This window comes from Geotrypetes seraphini, chromosome 18 (assembly GCF_902459505.1).
Source record: "Geotrypetes seraphini chromosome 18, aGeoSer1.1, whole genome shotgun sequence".
Classification (NCBI taxonomy): Eukaryota; Metazoa; Chordata; class Amphibia; order Gymnophiona; family Dermophiidae; genus Geotrypetes; species Geotrypetes seraphini.
The window spans coordinates 17,313,248-17,333,063 of record NC_047101.1 but is presented as its reverse complement, the minus strand read 5'-3'; the positions used below and the strand labels follow the sequence as shown (position 1 = coordinate 17,333,063).

Here is a 19,816-nt window from a genome sequence, read left to right as displayed (position 1 = left end):
ACATGGCGCGATCTGTATAAAGTAAAGTGGGGGGTTCCCCCACACACACCCCGTCGGAGCCCCTAAAAACAGTTATTTTCTTCGGCGTACACCTCCGCGCTGTGCTCAGTTGTCGGCGCGCGCCTTTGTCTTCCGCAGTTTTGACCTGACACCCTAAGAGAGAGAGAGAACACTAACACTAAGAGAGAGAGAGCTGGGTGTGTCTAACCCAGTGTTCTTCAACCTTTTGACACCTGTGGACCGGCACCGGTCCGCGTACCGCCGGTTGAAGAACACTGGGCTAAGTCGTGCCCATCTCCACTCAATCTCCGCCCCCAGGCCCCGCCCCCATAATAGTACTAATTGTAACACCATTTTTTTCCATTCACTTTTCATATACACACACAATATAATTGTATTAACAACACATAATGGTTAACCACAAAATGAAAATACACAAAGCGCACTGCATGCTTTTCAATGTTCATTCCTACCAGAAAACAGATAACCCCATGCAAATGCAGGACCAAAAACCGAGGGCTCCTTTTCCAAAGGCGCGCTAGGGCCTTAACACACGGAATAGCGCACGCTAAATTGCCACGTGCGCTAGCCGCTACTGCCTCTTTTTGAGCAGGCGGTAGGTTTTCGGCTAGCGCGCGCTATAGCACGCGCTAATCCGATGCGTGTGTTAAAAACGCTAATGCTCCTATGTAAAAGGAGCCCTAAAAGTACTAATATTTGCAAATAAACCCTAAGAGGCAAGACTCTGCAAGCAGTACAACCCCAGAGGAAAAGAAACAAATGCATTTCTTCCTGAACAGACAAATCAATCGCTAAATAAAAAGAATTAAAAGCATTTCCCCTACCATTGTTGTCTCTCTCCCTCCATGTGCCTTGCTTTCTGGCTTGCCTTCCTCCCCACTCCCCCCCGGGTGTTATCTTTGGGCCGGTCCACGGTGCGATCGATGCGGCGTCTTCAGGCCGACTCCCTGAGTGCTGCATTGCACAAAGCTGTGGGCAGCGGCTCCTCGCGCGTTTCCCGTGCCTCATCTGGAAGCCATCCCTCTGACATTGCAGCCACGTCAGAGAGAAGGCTTCCGGTTCGGGCGTATGCCACGCGTAGGAGTCTTTTCCCGCAGCTTTGTGCAATGCAGGACTCGGGGAACCGGCCCGAAGACGCAACGTTGATTTCACCGTGGACCAGCGGCTGAAGAACACTGTCTTGGGCCCAATGGACGTGCCGGCCCTGTGGACCGGCAGAAAATTTCTGCGGACTGGCAGCTGAAGAACACTGGCCTAACCTATAGGTGCCCTTAGTTTTACCAGGCGCCTGAATGCACCAGGGAAGCATGGAATGTACAAAACCTAATTATGCAAAGAAATTTAATGAGTTAGAAGTCTCCTGCCCGGTTATAGCAACATAGTAAATGACGTCAGTCCATCCAGTCTGCCCATAAGTTGTACCCATTAAAAGATATATGATTAAATTAACTTAGAAACATAGAAAGATGACGGCAGATAAGGGCTACAGCCCATCAAGTCTGCCCACACCATTGACCCACCCTTATAAGTCTACTGGCCCCCTTAACTCTACTGACCTGCTCTATTAAGTCAATATCCTAGTGACCCTATTCATTGGTATGACCCTCGCAGTGATCCCACCTAGGTATCCCATTTATTCTTGAAGTCTGGGATACTGCGGGCCTCGATCACCTGTACTTGTCTCTTCTTTGATATTTCTGGACCGTAGACTGTAAAGTCTGGTGTTGTCCTAGGTTCCAAATGCTGACTTTGTTGTCCAAGCTCACTCCAACCTATCCGGACATCCCAATGTTTGCAGGATATCTACCGTAAAGTCTGGCCAGTAACATCCTCATGTTCCATATTAGTGGAGTTCCCACTGATGCTCATCCCAGCCCATCCTACACCGAATCACCATATGTGGGACACAAACCATGCAGGTCTGTCCAATACCGGCCTTGGTTCTTTAATTTATGTCCTTCATGTTCTAATTAAATTGCATATGGCCACCTAACCAATGATATTCAGCGGCACTTAACCAGACACTGCCACTGCATATCGCCAAAAACCACCCCTACACTAATCGGTTACAGCTGGGCCGGGTCCTTGGATGAAGCTTGGGAGCAGCTGATACTTATCCAGTTAGTGGTGGTATTCAGACCACTGACCAGTGAGTAAGTAAGTGGCTAAAGTTAGAATGACAAAAAGGCTATCCTAACTGTAGCTGCTGAGGTAACTGGTTTGAATATTGGCTGGTGACCAGTTAATTTACGGGTAGTAGCAATGGGGCTTCTCAAGCCCCTCCCCCCATCCTCATAGGCCCTTCATGGTCTACCTCAATCTCTCTAGTGATCTAGGAGGATTATATGGACATGACTGTTACCCACTCACTCCTGCCTGTTGTGGATCCAGCTTCAAAATGGCTCCCATGACCTCTATCTAGCAGCATTGAATATCTAGAGCTAATTCCTTAAGTTACACAAGTAAGTGGGAACCCGGCTCTGTGTACACCCCCTTTCAAATATTAGCTTTCTACATATTCTAAATTTTTGTACATGCGAATGTGGGCACCTTGGTTATAGAATTGCCCTCTTTGTTTACAAACTCATTCTGTGTGTTTACGTACAAGGCTGTGTGCATACATGTAACTGTGTGTGTGAATACATTGCATGTAAGCAGTTAGGAGTATATATACTCATAGGATAGCTTTTTTATTTTTCCAAAGTGATCTAGAGGGGCATATTCAATAGGACATCTAAGTTCAACTTTTGGACGTTTTGGGAAAAGCGTCCAAAAATCCAGTAGAGGATAGGGCCATTTTCAAATCAGAAACGTGTATTAACTTTTTGTTTTGAAAATAACCTTTTCTTAGACGTTTTTGAGCTTAGTGCGTCTTTTCTTTTAGGCCGTCCAAAAGAAAAAATATACACAAACAAGCTGCAGTGCTCCCCTGCGAATTCACAGTCCGCGGTCCTGGTCATTCACGATATTTTCCGACCGCGAAGGGGAGGCAGGAGAGGGCAGCCGGAGTGCCGGCGAGTGAAGGAAATCACTCCCTATATGCTCCGACCGCCTCTTCCTGTACTAAAGTTGGCCTGATTGGTGAGGGCCGACTTTAGTACAGGGAGAGGTGGTCGGAGCATACAGCGAGTGATTTCCTTCACTCGCCGGCGCTCTGGCTGCCCTCTCCTGCCTCTCCAGCTGCCCTCTCCTGTCTCCCCTGCCTAAAAACCGTATTTGCGGTTTTTTGACATTCACGAGGGTTCCTGGAACGGAACCCCCCGCGAATATCGGGGGAGTACTGTATTGGGACGTAGAAGCAGTCAGCATTTTAGCAGAGTGGCCACAGAAAACTTTTCAGCAGAGCAGAGGGGTTCTGTGAACGTCACTCACCATAACCCCCTTATATTGTACAGTGGCAAAAAGCCACCCAAAAACTTACTGTACACCACATCAATAGCCCTTATGTCTGCAAGTGTCATCTTTATATAGGGTTATTGTTGTGGTGTACAGTAGTTTTGGGTGGGTTTTTGGAGGGCTCACCGTACAATATAAGCGGGTTATGGTGAGATACGCACCTGGGACATTTTAATGTGACGTTCACAACAGTAACCCCTAGAGTGCCCCTCTACTCTGCTAAAATGTCTGACCATCTGAAGCTGTAATACAGGCTGGAACTGTACATTTCTTTGGGTGGTAGGAGGGAGTCGGTGACCACTGGGGGAGTAAAGGGGGGTGTTATGTCTTAATCCTTCCAGTGGTTATCTGGTTAGTTTGGGCATCTTCTATGGCCCTTATTTGTTTGTAAAAGAGGTCTAGTTCCAAACGTCTTGGTACCATGGATGTCTTATTACATGTTCGATTATTGCTGCATCAAAACGTCCAAGTCTTAAGCCTGCCCAAAACATGGCCTTCAACACGTCCTCTCGGAATTTAGACGAACGGGGGACGATCAGCCTAGAAAGACTTCTAAAAGATGTGTTTTGAAAATTGTGATTTGGACATTTTAGCAAGAAAAATGTCTAAATGTCATTTTTTTTAAATGTTTTTTTTTTCTTTTGAAAATGAGCCAACTGGGGAATTAGTTGGCTAGATCTCTTGTCTAAAAATTGCTCTATCACTGAGCATTTAAAGATGACAGACTAGGTGGGCTAGATTTAGCTGCTTTTAAAGTGGCCGTCCTTGGACGTGGTTATGTCAGGGAAGCAAACCACTAGTGTAAAATTTTGAGTTCTAAATTGAAATGGTTTGTTTTCACCTGGAGCTCAGGCACATAAATAGCAGGGCAAAAAGTGTACAGATGCCTTTTTATGTGCATTCCTTGAACCTATTTGCAAAGATAAACTATGTACTCCAAGACTAGGCGACTTATTCAAATTTGAATGCACTTCTTCACACCTCTAAGCAGGATCAGGGTGTGACTATGTATGTTCACATAAGTAAGGGTAGACCAGTGGGGGTTTTTTTTTCAGTGCTCCAGTGATTGAACTCCACAGGCTAAACAAAAAAAAATCAGCAGTTTATTGATAAGGCTTAAAAGGAAGGCCCCCCACCGAGAGCATTAACAACAAAAGTTTGTAAGATGAGTTGCTTATAACTGACATGTAAAATCAGATCTACTCGATGTGGAGCTGCGTTTCGGCAAAAAAAAAAAGCCTGCATCAGGAGTCACAGAGTCTGGTTATAGCCACATGCAGTGAAGGAGCAAAGTGCACTAGCTGTCATTTAAACAATACACCCAAACGTATACAGCTACTTCACACACAGCTGTACTTTTGTGTATTTGCAAGTATGTGCGCATTCACGTGTTAAGTCTACAAGCATGCCTGCTTTCAGTGTCCCTGACTATTTGTACACACGTGCATTTGTGTTTAGGATTTTGTGTGCGTGTGTAAATAAAATCCATGCGTTTGCCTGTGTTTCTGCTCTGGGTTTTCTTTTTACCCGCACTTTTTTTCCCCCAGGGTACAAAAAATAGCTCGGAGCATGAAGTGCAGGCTTGGTGTCAGTTTTGTGACACGAGGTATTTCCTCGCCCCCCACCCCAAGGTTAAAACCATGTAAATGCGTCGGAAGCGAATTTCTCTCGCAGGGAGATACGTGGAGTCCTATAGCTCTTTGTGATTGATTGATCTCTGCTTGTATGCGAAAACTGAGAACAGGACTTGGGGCTTAAATCTTGACTCGCAAATGAGACAAATTTGGTAAAGGAAAGTACCAGCCCTCCATACTACGTTATAAAGAGAGTGCTGCTCGCAGAAGACCAATTGCAAATGTTGTATACCTCCTTTTATTGTATTGTATTTCTTGGGATTTATTAACCACCTTTTCATGAAGAACATAAGAAGTTGCCTCCGCTGGGGCAGACCAGAGGTCCATCTTGCCCAGCGGTCCGCACCCGGGGCGGACCATCAGGCCTAATTGCCTGAACAGTGCCCCTGACTAACTTTGTAACTGCCTCTAATACTCTAATCCTATCCCTATAACCTTCCTCTACTCCTATCTATACCCCTCAATCCCTTTGTCCTCCAGGTACCTATCCAAAGTGGTTTACAATACATTGATTAGTAATTGGGCACTTTGGGGTATTTTTCCTATCTGTCCTGGCAGGCTCACAATCTAACTTTGATACCTGGGGCAGTAGAGATTTAGGCGACTTGTCCAGATTTGTGAGGAGCAGGCTGGGGTTGAGCTTGCAACCTCAGGGGGCTGAGACGGCAGCTTTTACCCCCCCCCCCCCTTCTAAAGGCAGCACTTCTGAGCTCTGTTTTACCTAGGTATAAAGTCAATACCTCTGACAGACGGTGCCGTGCAGGCTCTTCGTTCCTCATTATAAAGACGTTGGTCTTTTGCCCAGGTGGACCTGTACTCAGAGCAGCATCAGTCCTCAATACAATATCTGTGAGCAGATGGTCCAGATCCGAGACGACCATATACGTTTCATCTCAGAACTGGCACGCTATAGCAACAGCGAGGTAAGTGCAGACGCATCCATACCTGCTGCAGTTCACTTGATTACTTGGGGTGGGGGGGAGGGAGAGGGGCCGGCAAAGGGCTTCTTGGCGGTGGAGGTAAGAAGGACTAATTCAGCATTAGCACCTGTGACATTTGGGGGTGGATGGCTAAAGGCAGTGGAAGAAGCATAAGCACCTGTGGTTTGGGTACACTACCCCCCTTGCTCACTCGAGGCTACAACTGTGACCACATAATGCAGCAAAGCCACATTCAGAGTCTTTTGATACTGGGAAGAGCCAGTGGATGTTCCCAGGATCTTTACCGCACAATTAGAAAGTGTGACACGTTTTTCCATTGTCGGAACTTGTTTTGGAATTGAAAGTACAGTGGATATGAATGGTTACTGGTGGTTACCGTGTTTCTGTAGATGCTTCTGGCGGTGGTAAAGAAACTGTGTTTTTATAACTGTCGAGGCTTCTTTTCCAAAGCTATGGAGCTTGGCTAGTTATCTATCTTGTTGCTGGTGTTCTCATTTGGTGACAGGTCAAATGCGCGCAAGACAATAGCGCGCAGACAAAAACGCAAAGACAACTCAGTGCAAAGACAATACCGCGCAAAGCCAATTGAGCGCAAGGATAACTCAGCGAAGACAATTGAGTACAATGATAACTCAGCGCCAGACAATTGAGCGCAACGATAACGCAGCATAATTGTCACCATAATGACAATTCAGCGCGCCTCTTGATGGCGCCTGCCAAACGAAGGCCAAGCGCACGTTCAGCACGTTAACACGTGATCACGTCACCACGTTGTCAGTATGGTTCCCTTGACTCTTTGCATTTTCAATATAAGTCACGTGAATGCATTTTCGTTACTATGGTTACGTTTACCTTATATATGTGCTCAGTTGTCTTGCGCTCACCTGCCAGCGCTCAGTTGTCTCTCGTTCAATTGTCCCGCTCGTGCACATTACAGAAAATAATTTGCGCTGAATTGTCTTGCGCTAGGTTGTCTTCGCGTTCAGTTGTCTTTGTGCTCAATTAACTAGCGCTCACTTGTCTTGCGTGCAATTGTCTATGAACCTTCTCATTTATGGATGCCGTTTTGACCAACTAAGTGCGCAGTGCTGTACGGATTGCTGTACCGCAGTGTCTCTCAAACCGTGTGCCCGGAACAGATTTTGGGTGGGCCACGAGAAAATCCAGAATTTTACTTTATTTAAAAAAAAAAAAGAAAATTCCCTTCATAAGTATACACTAGAGTAGATGCCATGTACATCGCATACGCAAGAGTCCGTCAATGTTATGAGCGTCTGTGTGAGCAAGAATTCAACCGCCCAGGCAAGCATCATTCTTTGATGTGATTGGTCCTTGAAAACTAATGGGAAGTATTTTTTTTTTTTTATGCAGTAGTCATCCTCACTTGAGCAACAAAGCAATCAAGGCTTTGTTATCTTCTGGATCTTCTTATCTTTGTGAACTTGGATTTTCAGCTCTGACAGAAATTGCAGATGGTGGATGATGAAATGCGTATTTTGCACTCAAAAGCAAGCACGTCCATCGCATTAATTAGCAATCCTATCTACTTTAGTTTCACTGTTACAATTACCCATACATAGCTTAAAGAACTTTAAATAAATAACTCAAATTTAATTTTTGTTGGTTTTGCAATTTTAGTATTTCAATTATAATGTGCCACAAAAAATTTACTCCCCTAACCCACATTGGTAACAAAATTCATGGAGAGTGATCAAAATAAAGTTTATAAAAATACTCAGAGATGTGGAACTCTTTAAGGAAGGCTTGAATACCTCACTTGGGTGAAGAGTTCACCTTCCAGTCATTGTGGTTTTATAAAAACTTTGATCACTAACTCCACAGAATATTGCTTAATTCAGTCTCAAAAAACTTTCATAATAAAGATTTTTAACGTATTTGAGAGTCACTGTGTGTTGTACTATGTGCTGAAATAACACTTAGCTTAAGCAGGACTTGGGGGTCCCAACATGGCCCTGTTTCGTTCCCTGCCTCAGGGGACCCGAGTAGTATAATTCAGACAGGTTCCTGATGAGATGCTGTTGAAAAATTGCTCTCGTGACTATCAATATGATTCTCTGCTGGAAAACAGTTGTTTAATTCAAAAACCGCCATGTTAAAATACGTTAAAAATCTTTATTATGAAAGTTTTTTGAGACTGAATCAAGCAATATTCTGTGGAGTTAGTGATCAAAGTTTTTATAAAACAACAATGACTGAAAGGTGAACTCTTCACCCAAGGGAGGTATTCAAGCCTTCCTTACATCTCTGAGTATTTTTATAAACTTTATTTTGATCACTCTCCATGAATTTTGTTACCAATGTGGGTCAGTTGAATGATTTGATATCATAGCCTATTTCTGACCTCAGGTCTGTAATTATTATCCCTGAATCTTACAACAAAACATTTACTGGCTTAAAATAGACATCTTTGTCTCTTTTTCCAGAAACAATATTTGCTCTGTGAAGCTAAAAATGTTTGAGATACACCGCTGTATAGAATAGGCAATAAATATGCCGACCGAGAACACCGTAAAATTTCCACAAGGAAAATGTGTGCATTAAGTAATGAAGAGCCAACCGGACGGGCCTGTTCTGTTATCTACTGCATCGCAATGTGCTGATAATCTTGAGGGCAAACACGGGATCTGAGAATAATATCTGTACATGTTTGGTACAACGAAATACCAGAAAGGCTGGACAAAAATGAAAATGGACTGCGATTTGAGACATGTATCCGGTAGAGAGCACCTCGGGGAGAGTTGTATATTTCCCTGATGAATTGTTTTTGGGGGTGGAACTAGCGGGTGGAGGGGGAAGAAGAAAGAGCCTGGAGTGGCTAGAGAGGAATTCGCTCTAAAAGTAAGGTACGCACTCTGAGCAAAGACTAGTAACGGAAATAGGTTGGGGGAAACGCAGAGGTTTAAAAGAGAAGCAGTAGCTTAAGTGAACAGTGGGCATTTAGGGAAAGAGGAAGGAGTGATTTATGGAGAGGAAATTATATTTCTGCTGTTGTATCCAGGCAGGTCAATATTTTCAAGTGTCAGATTTTTTTTTTTTAATGTAGGACACAATATTTAAATATATTCCATATATTTATGTAACCAGGGTTAAAATGTTAATAGCTACTTGAGAAAAAAAACAGGGTTTAAAGAAGTTTTTAAAGGGTTTAATGAAGCAGAGAGGATCTGGAAGGAAATATCTGTGTGTTTTTTATTTTTGAGAAGTATGGTTTGTGTATTGTTTGTATTGGTGCAGTTTTGAGGTTTTCTGTTGCTGATCTCTTGCACAGGTCTGCTGTCCTCATGCAGAGATCGGCATCAGCTTCCTGAACATTCTAACTGTGAGATTTGACAATTGGGAGGGTGACTTGTTTCTGTGAGGAGGTGTTTTGGCTTGTTTGGCTCTTGTGAAGGTACATATAGTTGATTTTATTGAATTTTGAATAAGAATTGTAAGTTGTGGTTGAAGTTGAGGTTTGATTCATAGATTCTGGTAATTTCCAAGGTTGAAATATTTCTGGCGGATGTGAAGAATTGTTTTATCCGTGAGACTATTGGGTGTTAGAAATAGTCTGTGAGATTTCTGTGTAATGTCATGAGGGAATATTGGTGAAGAAAATTTGATAAACCGTTTTGAAAGTTTAATATCTTCTGTAAAATGTGTTTAGACTGTGGGTTTTATTTGTGTTTTGAGATATAAGAAATTTGAGTGATTTTGGAAATAGGAAATTCTGGGGAGGGAAAAAGTATAGGGAACATCAATTATCTTTTTTTTTTTTTTTTTAGCTTAGAAAGTATATTTAGGCAATTTGGAGTTATTAGATTAGGATAGGGTTTTCCCTTAGTGGTTTGTTTAAGTCAGAGTAGTGGGTTGGTTCCAGCAAGAGAGATTCTGGTAGCAACAGCACGCCTACGTGGTACCCCTACATAGCAAGAACATAAAGCCTCAAATACCCAAATCTGAGGAAAAAGAAGAACTTTACAGAGGAGAAGTAGAATCTCTTTGCTTAGATTTGATTTACAGTATTTGTTTATTAAATATTATTTCTAATTTAAATTCTGAATCATTAGTGCTTCATTATATTTATTTTATTATATGTTTAATAACTATTTTTATTTCAAGGTTATACCATATTATTATATATTATTATTTTGTTTATGTAATTCACCCCTTCTCCTGGGGAAAGGTATCAGTTTAACCCTCGGTGTGCACAACTACAAAACAAATCTTATTTCAAGAGGGATATCTTTTACCTCAGTCTGAGAAGGAGGGGGTTACATTTAGTACTGCTATTGAGATAGCAAGAGACGATGAATATATGTGGACAACAGGGACTACTGCTGCCTTTATAGATAGAAGTATTTGTCCGCTACCTATAGATATGCAATTTAAGTTAGGATGTATCTAAACTAAACTAAGCCTTAAGTTTATATACCGCATCATCTCCACGGAAGTGGAGCTCGACACGGTTTACAAAGTATAAAAATAAGGAAGAGAGAGAAAGATTTACAAAAGCATGCAGAAAGGGGGGATGTAAACAGGAGAAGAGATGTTATATGCTAGAGAAAAGCCAGGTTTTTCAGTTGTTTTCGGAAAAGTTGTATAGAAAGCTGCTGAATATCACTGACTATCCATAAATAAGCAATACAGAGGATAACGGGCAGTTCTGCCATATTTCTATGCAACGAGCTGCAAAATGCATTTGCCATAGAACCTTTTGGATAATCAACAGAAAGGAAGAGGGGAAAAAAAAGCAAAAGGTTGCATAAACTAAAACAGATTACAGAATTTAAATACAAATTAAACGGTGACATAATTCATTTAAGAGTTTAAAATAAACATAAGCTTATAGTAATACAATCTAGAAGTGCCAAAGCAAATATACAATAATAGCCAGACAACATTAACGTAGGGTAAAAGGATATGCAGATGACGGCAGTTTTATAAATAAGTATTCAGTATGCACCCCTTCGTGACTGATGTACTGTCATGGGAGGGCTCATGTAATTGCAAAAGGAATGGGGGGGTGCATGGGTGGGGCTACCGGTTACACATGTAGCTTATAGAACACTGGCCCTTGTCCAAGACAGGATGGTGGATTTGATGGGCCTTGGTCTGACTCATCAGCGTGATTTTTGTTATATTCTTATCTGCTTTGTGATGATCACACAGGTAGTAACAGGCTCGGGGTTGGACAGCCAGAAGTCAGATGAAGAATACAAGGAGCTCTTTGACTTGGCTTTGCGTGGACTTCAGCTGCTTTCCAAGTGGAGTGCGCACGTCATGGAGGTGGTGAGTTGCCTTGTGCTTTACATTTTGCAGTTGGGAACTGCTCAAGGCTTGTCATGCAGGTAGTGAGAATTTGATACTCAGCGGGTGACACATACCTAATAGTCTATAACAGGGATCTCAAAGTCCCTCCTTGAGGGCCGCAATCCAGTCGGGTTTGAGGATTCCCCCAATGAATATGTATTGAATGCAGTGCAAGTGCATAGAGCTCATGCATATTCATTGGGGAAATCCTGAAAACCCGACTGGATTGCGGCCCTCAAGGAGGGACTTTGAGACCCCTGGTCTATAACAACAGAATTCTTCCAAAATTGCAAAGGTTGTAAATAAGTAATAACATCTAGCTCTGGGTCATCAAAGAACTTTGCAGTTGTATCCAGTTTAGAAACGAGGACAAAGGGACTTGATATAAATGATAGAGGGTCCTCAGTTTTCAAAAACGCATAGAACCAGCCCTTTGTATAAGAGTTGTGCAGTCCAATTAACCCAAACGGGTAAATGTGTGAAACATCCTAGGACCTCTCACTTGTGCAAAACGTCTTCAATCAAAAAGTGTAATAAATCAATTGTCCCGTCCTCTATTGCAAGATTAAAGACCATATCTTGCAATCCTCTTCAATCAGTGCATTCACTGCCTCCTAACCAATACACCTATCCAATTCCGATCAATAAAGTGCTTCCCCCAGACATAAATTCAAGCAGCGTGCTGCCATGCCATACTGAAGTATTTCTGTGACTTTTCTACTCCCGCCCTCCAAACTCTTTGTCTGCCTGTCTTTTCACCATTGCTCCACTCTTTCCCCACCCTGTATCCAGAAATGAATATTTTCCAATTTAGACTGGAAAGATTTCAAGCATGAGCTCTTGCTGTTTCTGTGACAGGGTGTGTTTGTTTTGGTTTCGTTTTGGGGGTTTGTTTTTTTGTTTTTTTTGCATACCATATATTGCTAGCAAATAAAAATGAACTAATATCTAATCTAATCCTTAGGTTTGTATACCGCATCATCTTCACGTTCGTAGAGCTCGACGCGGTTTACAGTAGGAGAAATAGGAAGGAACTACAACAGAGGGTTAGAGGTAGAAGTGTGAAGAAAATTTAGAGGACTTGGGATGCCAAGATATAAGAGTTTCCTTGATTCCTAAGTTGGAGGGAGACTTACATTTTTTGAGAAAAGCCAGGTTTTCAGATGTTTGCGGAAAACTTGGAGGGAGCTCAAGTTCCGAAGAGGGGAGGTAAGGTTGTTCCAGAGCTCAGTGATTTTGAAGTGGAGGGAGGTCCCTAGCTTTCCTGTGTGGGAAATGCCTTTTAGCGAGGGGAAGGATAGTTTTAATTTGTGGGAGGATCTGGTGGTATTAGGGTTTGAGGAATTCCAAGAAAGAGAGATAGAGGGAGGGAGGATGCCATATAGGATTTTGAAAGTTAAACAGGCGCATTTATAGTGGACCCTGGCGATTATCGGAAGCCAGTGGAGCTTGGCCAGGAGCGGGGAGACATGGTCAAATTTACTTTTAGCGAAGATGAGCTTGGCCGCGGCATTCTGAATCCGTTGAAGTCTGTGGAAGTTTTTCCCATATGCCAGGCTTTTCTGCACTGTCTGCTATTATCTGGCTCAGTTCTCTCTTCTTTGCCCTTTTAACTCCTTTCTCTAGTACTCCTGGAAGCTGGTACACCCCACGGATAAGTTCTGTAACAAGGACTGCCCCGGCACAGCTGAGGAGTACGAGCGGGCAACACGCTACAATTACACCAGTGAAGAAAAGTTTGCCTTTGTTGAGGTTTGTATCACAGCCTATGCCAACACCATAAACACCCCAGTATAAGTTGAAAGGATATATAAAGACAATTTATTCTGGTCAATTATGCGTTTGCTTGTAACTGGGAATTTTATTTTTTTTTTTAACTTTGTGAGTACTGTTGTCCATTATTTTGTACTGTCTTCACAATATTGTAACTCGCACCCTGATAAAAGTATCTTCCTCATCCTTTTTCTTTGAGACCTGCAAAGGTATAGGTGCCAAGGACTTCATTTCATTGCTCGACTGTTGTGATCATTCCCTGTGGGATGTTCCGATCATTCCCTGTGGGATGTTCTGATCAAACACGTCCCTACTTACTAATCTCTTCCCCTTTCGCACATGCTCTCCCCCCCGTGAATAACACATTAGTCAACTCCTAGAACCATACCTTCCAAAAATATTCTGATTCCTAAATAAGCATCTACCTTCAGTATCCAACAAACTTCTTCCTTCGTTGTTAGGTAACTTTTCTTCTGTAACCCGTATATACTGATATTCTGTAATCACTTGATTCTTTGCTATGTAATTCTTTCGGAAAAATCCAGATATCTTATAATTTGTAATTCTCTACCATACCATGTAAAGTACATGAACCACTGTTATGTAATTCTCTCGGTAATCATTGTTACGTAATTCTCTCGGTAATGTCCAGATCTCTTCTAATTTGTAATCCGCTTAGAACCGCAAAGCACAGGCGGAATAGAAATCACTAATGTAATGTAATGTTATGGACTGCATTTTCTTGCCCATGTATAGCAGTTTTTTGCTGTTAGAAACTCTTCCTGGTCCAGCGGTGACATCTAGCATGCGTTCATCTTTTATGTCTGTTCATCTTGCCATAGGTAATTGCTATGATTAAAGGTCTGCAGGTCCTCATGGGCAGAATGGAGAGTGTTTTTAACCAGGCCATCAGGAACACCATCTATGCTGCCTTGCAAGATTTTGCCCAGGTGACCCTGCGAGAACCTCTGAGACAAGCCGTTAGGAAGAAGAAAAATGTTCTGATCAGGTGAGACACTCAGGAGCCCAGGAGAAAGAGTGATCAAGTGGGGATAGAGGAGAGAGTCTGTACTCTACAAGTACATAGAGTCCAGGTGAGAGAGAGAGTAATCGGGAAAGGGAAGAGTAGAATTGGTGCTCTGTAAATGCATGGATTCCAGGGGGAGGAGAGATGAGAGAGGAGTACCGTATTTTCACATAGATAACGTGCACCCGTGTAAAACGCGCACACGGGTATAGCGCGCGGAAAACACAAATTTATGTACAGAAATTTTTATATACCGCGCACAACCGTATACCGCGCATGCTGCCCGACTCTCCTTTCGCCCACCCCGACTCTCCTCTGGAGACCCCGACTCTCTTTTCGCCCGCCCCGACTCTCCTTTCCCCCTTGAAGTCCTGTCCCTACCCTGAAAGCCTGATGCTCCCCCCCGACGTCCGATTCACCCCCCCCGCAGGACCGCTCGCACCCCCACCCCGAAGGACCGCTCGCACGCACCCGCACCCCCACCCTGAAGGACCGCTTGCACCCCCACCCCGAAGGAGCGCTCGCACCCCCACAGCCTCACTCCCCTCCCCCATGGAGAAGCTGTCTACCTTGTTTCCGGATGCCAGCGAGCCCAGCTGTTTCCTCTGCCGGCGGTCCCGCCCCTTCTCTGAGCCCTGCTGCGCTGCTTCCTCTTCTGGCGGTCCCGCCCTTTCTCTGAAGTCAGAGAAAGGGCGGGACCGCCTGAAGAGGAAGCAGCGCAGCACAGGGCACTGAGAAGGGGCAGGACCGCCGGCAGAGGAAGCAGCTGGGCTGGAATCCGGAAACAAGGTAGACAGCTTCTCCATAGGGGAGGGGGGGAGGCTGTGGGGGTGCGAGTGGTCCTTCGGGTGGGGGTGCGAGCGCTCCTTCGGGGTGGGAGTGCGAGCGCTCCTTCTGGGTGATGAATCGGGCGTCGGGGAGGGGAAGGGGAACTATGTAAAAAAAAATTTGTTCAACGCGCTCACGCGTATAACGCGCAAGGGTATGCACGGTATGTAAAAACCACGTATAACGCGCGCGTTATATGCGAGAAAATACGGTATATAGGACTAAGACAATAGAAATGCCCAAACCCAAGAGACGAAAAGAGATCAAGGTGGAGGGAACCATTGGATCAATATGGGAAAATAAGTGTGATCAGGCAAAGAGGGAGTCCTTTCAATTCACGGCACTAGGATGTGGACGTGAAAAAAGATTATGGAGTTTGACGGAATGGAAAAATGAAGGACTACAAAAGCTTAGGCGGGACTTAGTGTGTAAAGCCCCAGTGGACTTTTCAGTATCTTAAAATTATGCACATAACTTAAGTCTCACGCACAGCTTTGTACTTGTAAATAAGGAGCGGGCTGGGAGGAGGGGAAGTAGTTCAAGGATATGTTTATGAATTGTGCATTTTCAAAAGTTAGGCGTGCAACTTTACACTACATTTTGTGAAGGATTAAATTACAGTATATTGGAGGCTTTTCTTGAGAATAAGCGTAAAATACAGGTTCAGGTCTCGGGTCCGGGGGAAAGTATTTGATTATTAGGAAAATGGAAGATTATTTTAGTTTATTGGCGAGATGTTGTCATTATTGTTTTATTAAGTTCTTTTTTTTCTTTTGAGATATGCCTCTTTTTCCTTATCCTCCTCCTCTTTTGTAGTTGAGGACTTATGGAGAAAGTCGCTATGAGTATATTTATTTGTTAGGTTTCATATGGAAAATACTTTGTTGTTGATTTTTTTTCTGTTTATAGCATTATGCTTTCTGTTTCTTAATGCATTTTTTATGCTGTACGTTTAATTAAAATTGAATAAATAAATAATACAATAAAAAAATTACAGTATATTTTATACCCGCAACAGCCTAATTTTTAAAGTCACCTTGTACTTGTATATTTTGCTTTGAAAATTGAGGAAGGGGGTTTTGTGTACTTAAAACACCATCCTCTAGTTCTTGTATTTGTGCAACTGCAGTTATGTGTGTGTATTATTGTTTGTTATTTTCTTGGTATACCACCTTTCTGTGGTACAACCAAAGTGGTTTACATTTTGCATACAGATAGTTTTTTCTCTGCCCCTCGTGGGCTCACAATCTAACTTTTATATCCGGGGCAGTGGAGAGAGTTAAGTGGCTTGTGCAGTGGGAACCAACTCTGGTTCTGCCAGTTCTTAACCCACAGTTCTAAACATTGGGCCGCTCCTCCACTCATCAGTGATCAGCTAGGCTCTATGAAGAAAAGGACTGTGTGAATTTTGGATGCTGGAGTCTAAGGAGAAACATCTTGGTACTGAACTGTAACTCCACATTGGTTTGTAACAAGCTCTTGTGGTAAAAAAAACTGAAGATGAAAAATGAAGGTTATATGTTTTCATTTTATAATACAGGGTTTAAGGCCTGCATTTCCCCCCTACCGGAATACAGTTATACAACTATAAGTCCTGCTTTTTATTTCAGTGTCCTACAAGCAATACGGAAAACGATCTGTGACTGGGATAGTGGACGGGAGCCTCCTAATGATCCCTGCCTGAGGGGTGAGAAAGATCCCAAAGGAGGATTTGATATTAAAGTCCCACGACGAGCAGTTGGACCCTCAAGCACACAGGTATGTCTAACCACATAGCCTAAGGCAGTGGTCTCAAACTCACGGCCCGCCAGGTACTATTTTGAGGCCCTCGGTATGTTTATCATAATCACAAAAGTAAAATAAAACAGTTTCTTGATCATATGTCTCTATAGCTATAAATGACAATATTATTATTAAGACTTAGCCAAAAGGAAAGATTTAGAAACTATAAAGAGTTTTACCTCACGCAAAATTGTCATTTCTGTAATAAGATATTAGCTATTTTTTTTTTCTGAGGCCCTCCAAGTACCTACAAATCCAAACTGCGGCCCTGCAAAGGGTTTGAGTTTGAGACCGCTGGCCTAAGGTAAATATTCCACCCTGCAGATTCTCAAGTTCTAGTGGAAATACTGGCAGGAGCGAAGGAAGATCATTCCTGCCCTGAAAGACCGTTAAACCACCAGGTAAGGTCTGGAATGCTGAGGGGAAAGCGGGAGGGAGGCGGGGTGGGTCAGAGCCGGCACAAAAGTTATTTGCAAACTTTCAATATTCGCGGGCCGCTCTGCCCCTAACCCCCGCGAATATTAAGGGAGGAGTGTATTTCTTTAAATTTCACTTGCTCTTAATATCAAATCATCAAAATTCTTCAAAAATTTCAAAAACTGTATTTTTGAAGAATTTTGATTTGATATTAAGAGCAAGTAAAATTTAAAGGAATATAAGCTATGATTGGATGGTGAGTTTACATTCGGGGTTTGTCCCCTACCGTGGTCCTCTGAGCATATTTCTTCTTTTTGGAAGGGAGGGGGAGGAACAGAGAAGAAGGGGCAGAGGAATGCTTAGTGCCCACTAATACCTAAAAAAATTTGGCTGTGGATATGGCACTGCTGAGTGCTTCTGGCCCCTCCATAACCTCCACCTATCTTAGTAGCTTCTTACCTGGTACCTCTCCATCCAGAGACCTTGCCCTGCATCTAAAAAATGTTCTTAATGATATTCCAGACACATGTCAGGCTGCTACGTTGCTTGGAATTGGCCAAGTCTGCCACATAGTTGTGGGTGAATAAAGGATGGCTACTATGGACCAGAAAGAAATATGACAGAAATAAGAAATCTGGGTGAGAAGGAAAATCAAATTTTGTTTCTCCTTTCTGTTGTCCACTGTAATGTTTCTCATTTTTCTTAAAGTTGTATATGGTAAGAACAATGCTGGAATCGCTCATCGCAGACAAAAGTGGCTCAAAGAAAACCCTGCGGAGCAGCTTGGATGGGCCGATAGTTCTTGCCATTGAGGAGTTTCATAAACAGTCTTTTTTCTTCACACACCTTCTAAACTGTAGTGGTAAGGAATCTTTTAATTTTATTTATAACTTGCCTGCTCTGAAATAAGTCCAAAGTGGATGCCATAAAAGAATTGTTGCAGTTGTCTGGGTCTCGCCATGTCTGGGAGGTAGAGCTGACATTTCAGCCATCATGCTGTGTCTAAAATTAATATAACACGCTCTGAACGTGCTGCTTCGCGGCCTTCCCCGCCAGGGCCTTCCCTCTGCCGCATCACTGATGACATCAGTGACGCGGCAGAGGGAAGGCCATGAAGCAGCCCGTTCAGTGTGCTGCCGCCGCTACTGTTTTGAAAGCTTTAGAGTTGGAGGTATGTCAGGCTCGCAGTGAGAAGGTTGGTGGGGTTCTGCTGCACAGAAGAATGGGAGGAAGGGATAGAAAGATGCAGAGGGAAGGCCTGGCCCTGGCAGGGAAAGGTGCGAAGCAGCCCGTTCAGAGCGCTGCCGCTGTTTTTGGAGGCCTCTGAGCTGCTGCACGAGGGTTGGGTGAGAGGCGAGGAAAGATGCTGCACATTGCGGGGGAGAGAAAGGATTGGGTTGGAGGAGAGGAAGGGAAAGATGATTGGGCAGCACTAGTGTCAGGGATTGATTCGGGGGAGTGTCGGGGTAGCTTAGGGGGTCGATCTTAGCTAGGGCTTATTTTTGGGGGTATGGCTTATATATTAGGAGTATCTTTAAAAATCATGCTAGGGCTTATTTGGGGGGTAGGTCTTATTTTTCAGGGAAACATGGTAGTGTCGCCTAGTGACACTGAAGCCCGGAAGTGGGTGCGTTTAGGAGGTGGTGCTGGACTTTGATGCCACTGGCAGTGATTCTGTAAGGGCCCTTGGATTTGGAAATTTAGGTCTGTAAAATTCTGGTCTACATTTCTGCCGCCTAGGGTCCCTGCTTGTCGCGTTTCTGTAAGCAACAGGTGCCACTTACAGAATCAGACCCTAAGTATTTTATTTCCCAAAATATACATTTCTCCCTCCCCCCACCCTGATATTGAGCTTCCAACAGTTGGCCTTCTTTTTTTTCTTCAATGTTTGCTGCTGTGGGCAGAAACATCCAGATTTTTTAGCGACTGGATAGTGACGCCCACTAAAAATCTCTAAATTAAAAGTGCTGACCTGCTAGTGCTATGTCTGGTAGTTTATCTGAATAGTGCTTCCTTAGGACAATACTGAAATTGCTGCCATCCAAATAACTTGTCGCGACTTTAGAATTACTGGGTTCTGAGTGACAATTTTCAATATTTTTGACTCTGATGACTTCCGGGTTCTATCTGACGTGGAGATGTTCCAACACTCAAGAGGATTTATTGCAACTTAACCCTTTCAGGACCATAAGGATCGTAGGCCAATTTTTGTGGTTTTGACGACATTTTTATGGTAAAAAGGGCTTGCAGATGCCAAAAAATTGATTTTTTGTGTGAAATATCATTATTTTTTTTTTAAAAAAAATCAAACTTCTGGCTTATGGACAGTGTGGCAAGTGAATCTTCTCGTCAGTCTGGCAACGACGCTAATGAATGAATGTCGGAACCAGTTTGTTTACATAAAGGCAGTATCATATGGAATCCGTACATATCAAATTTAGAACTGGAGACTATCCCAATCAAAATTTATAGGATTTTAAAGTTATGGGACAAATATGTCCCTTGGTCCTGAAAGGGTTAACCATTCCTTCATTTCATAAGAAATTACATGGTAAATCCGCACATGTCATTGAACACCAAATTGCCCCACAAACCTCCACTTCAAATTCCCTGAGAATGACTTTCAGTACAGTTAGAACCATGTAATTCTAAGGTCGCGTTGTGTCTTCACTCCAACTCAGCCC

General features: G+C 43.2%; 1 protein-coding gene across 2 annotated transcripts in view; it reads left to right on the top strand.

Moving 5' to 3' along the window:
* The window catches only part of CYFIP2 (cytoplasmic FMR1 interacting protein 2), a 111,439-nt gene that overhangs the window by 39,994 nt on the left and 51,629 nt on the right, over nucleotides 1-19,816 (top strand). The window contains exons 11-16 of one of the 2 annotated variants that reach the window (XM_033927184.1): nucleotides 5,857-5,974; nucleotides 11,165-11,284; nucleotides 12,932-13,057; nucleotides 13,921-14,087; nucleotides 16,544-16,691; nucleotides 17,841-17,994. In XM_033927184.1, coding sequence (XP_033783075.1) covers nucleotides 5,857-5,974; nucleotides 11,165-11,284; nucleotides 12,932-13,057; nucleotides 13,921-14,087; nucleotides 16,544-16,691; nucleotides 17,841-17,994 — 833 coding nt within the window. The remainder of the gene's footprint in view (nucleotides 1-5,856; nucleotides 5,975-11,164; nucleotides 11,285-12,931; nucleotides 13,058-13,920; nucleotides 14,088-16,543; nucleotides 16,692-17,840; nucleotides 17,995-19,816) is intronic. The other variant, XM_033927185.1, reaches the window with a different exon arrangement.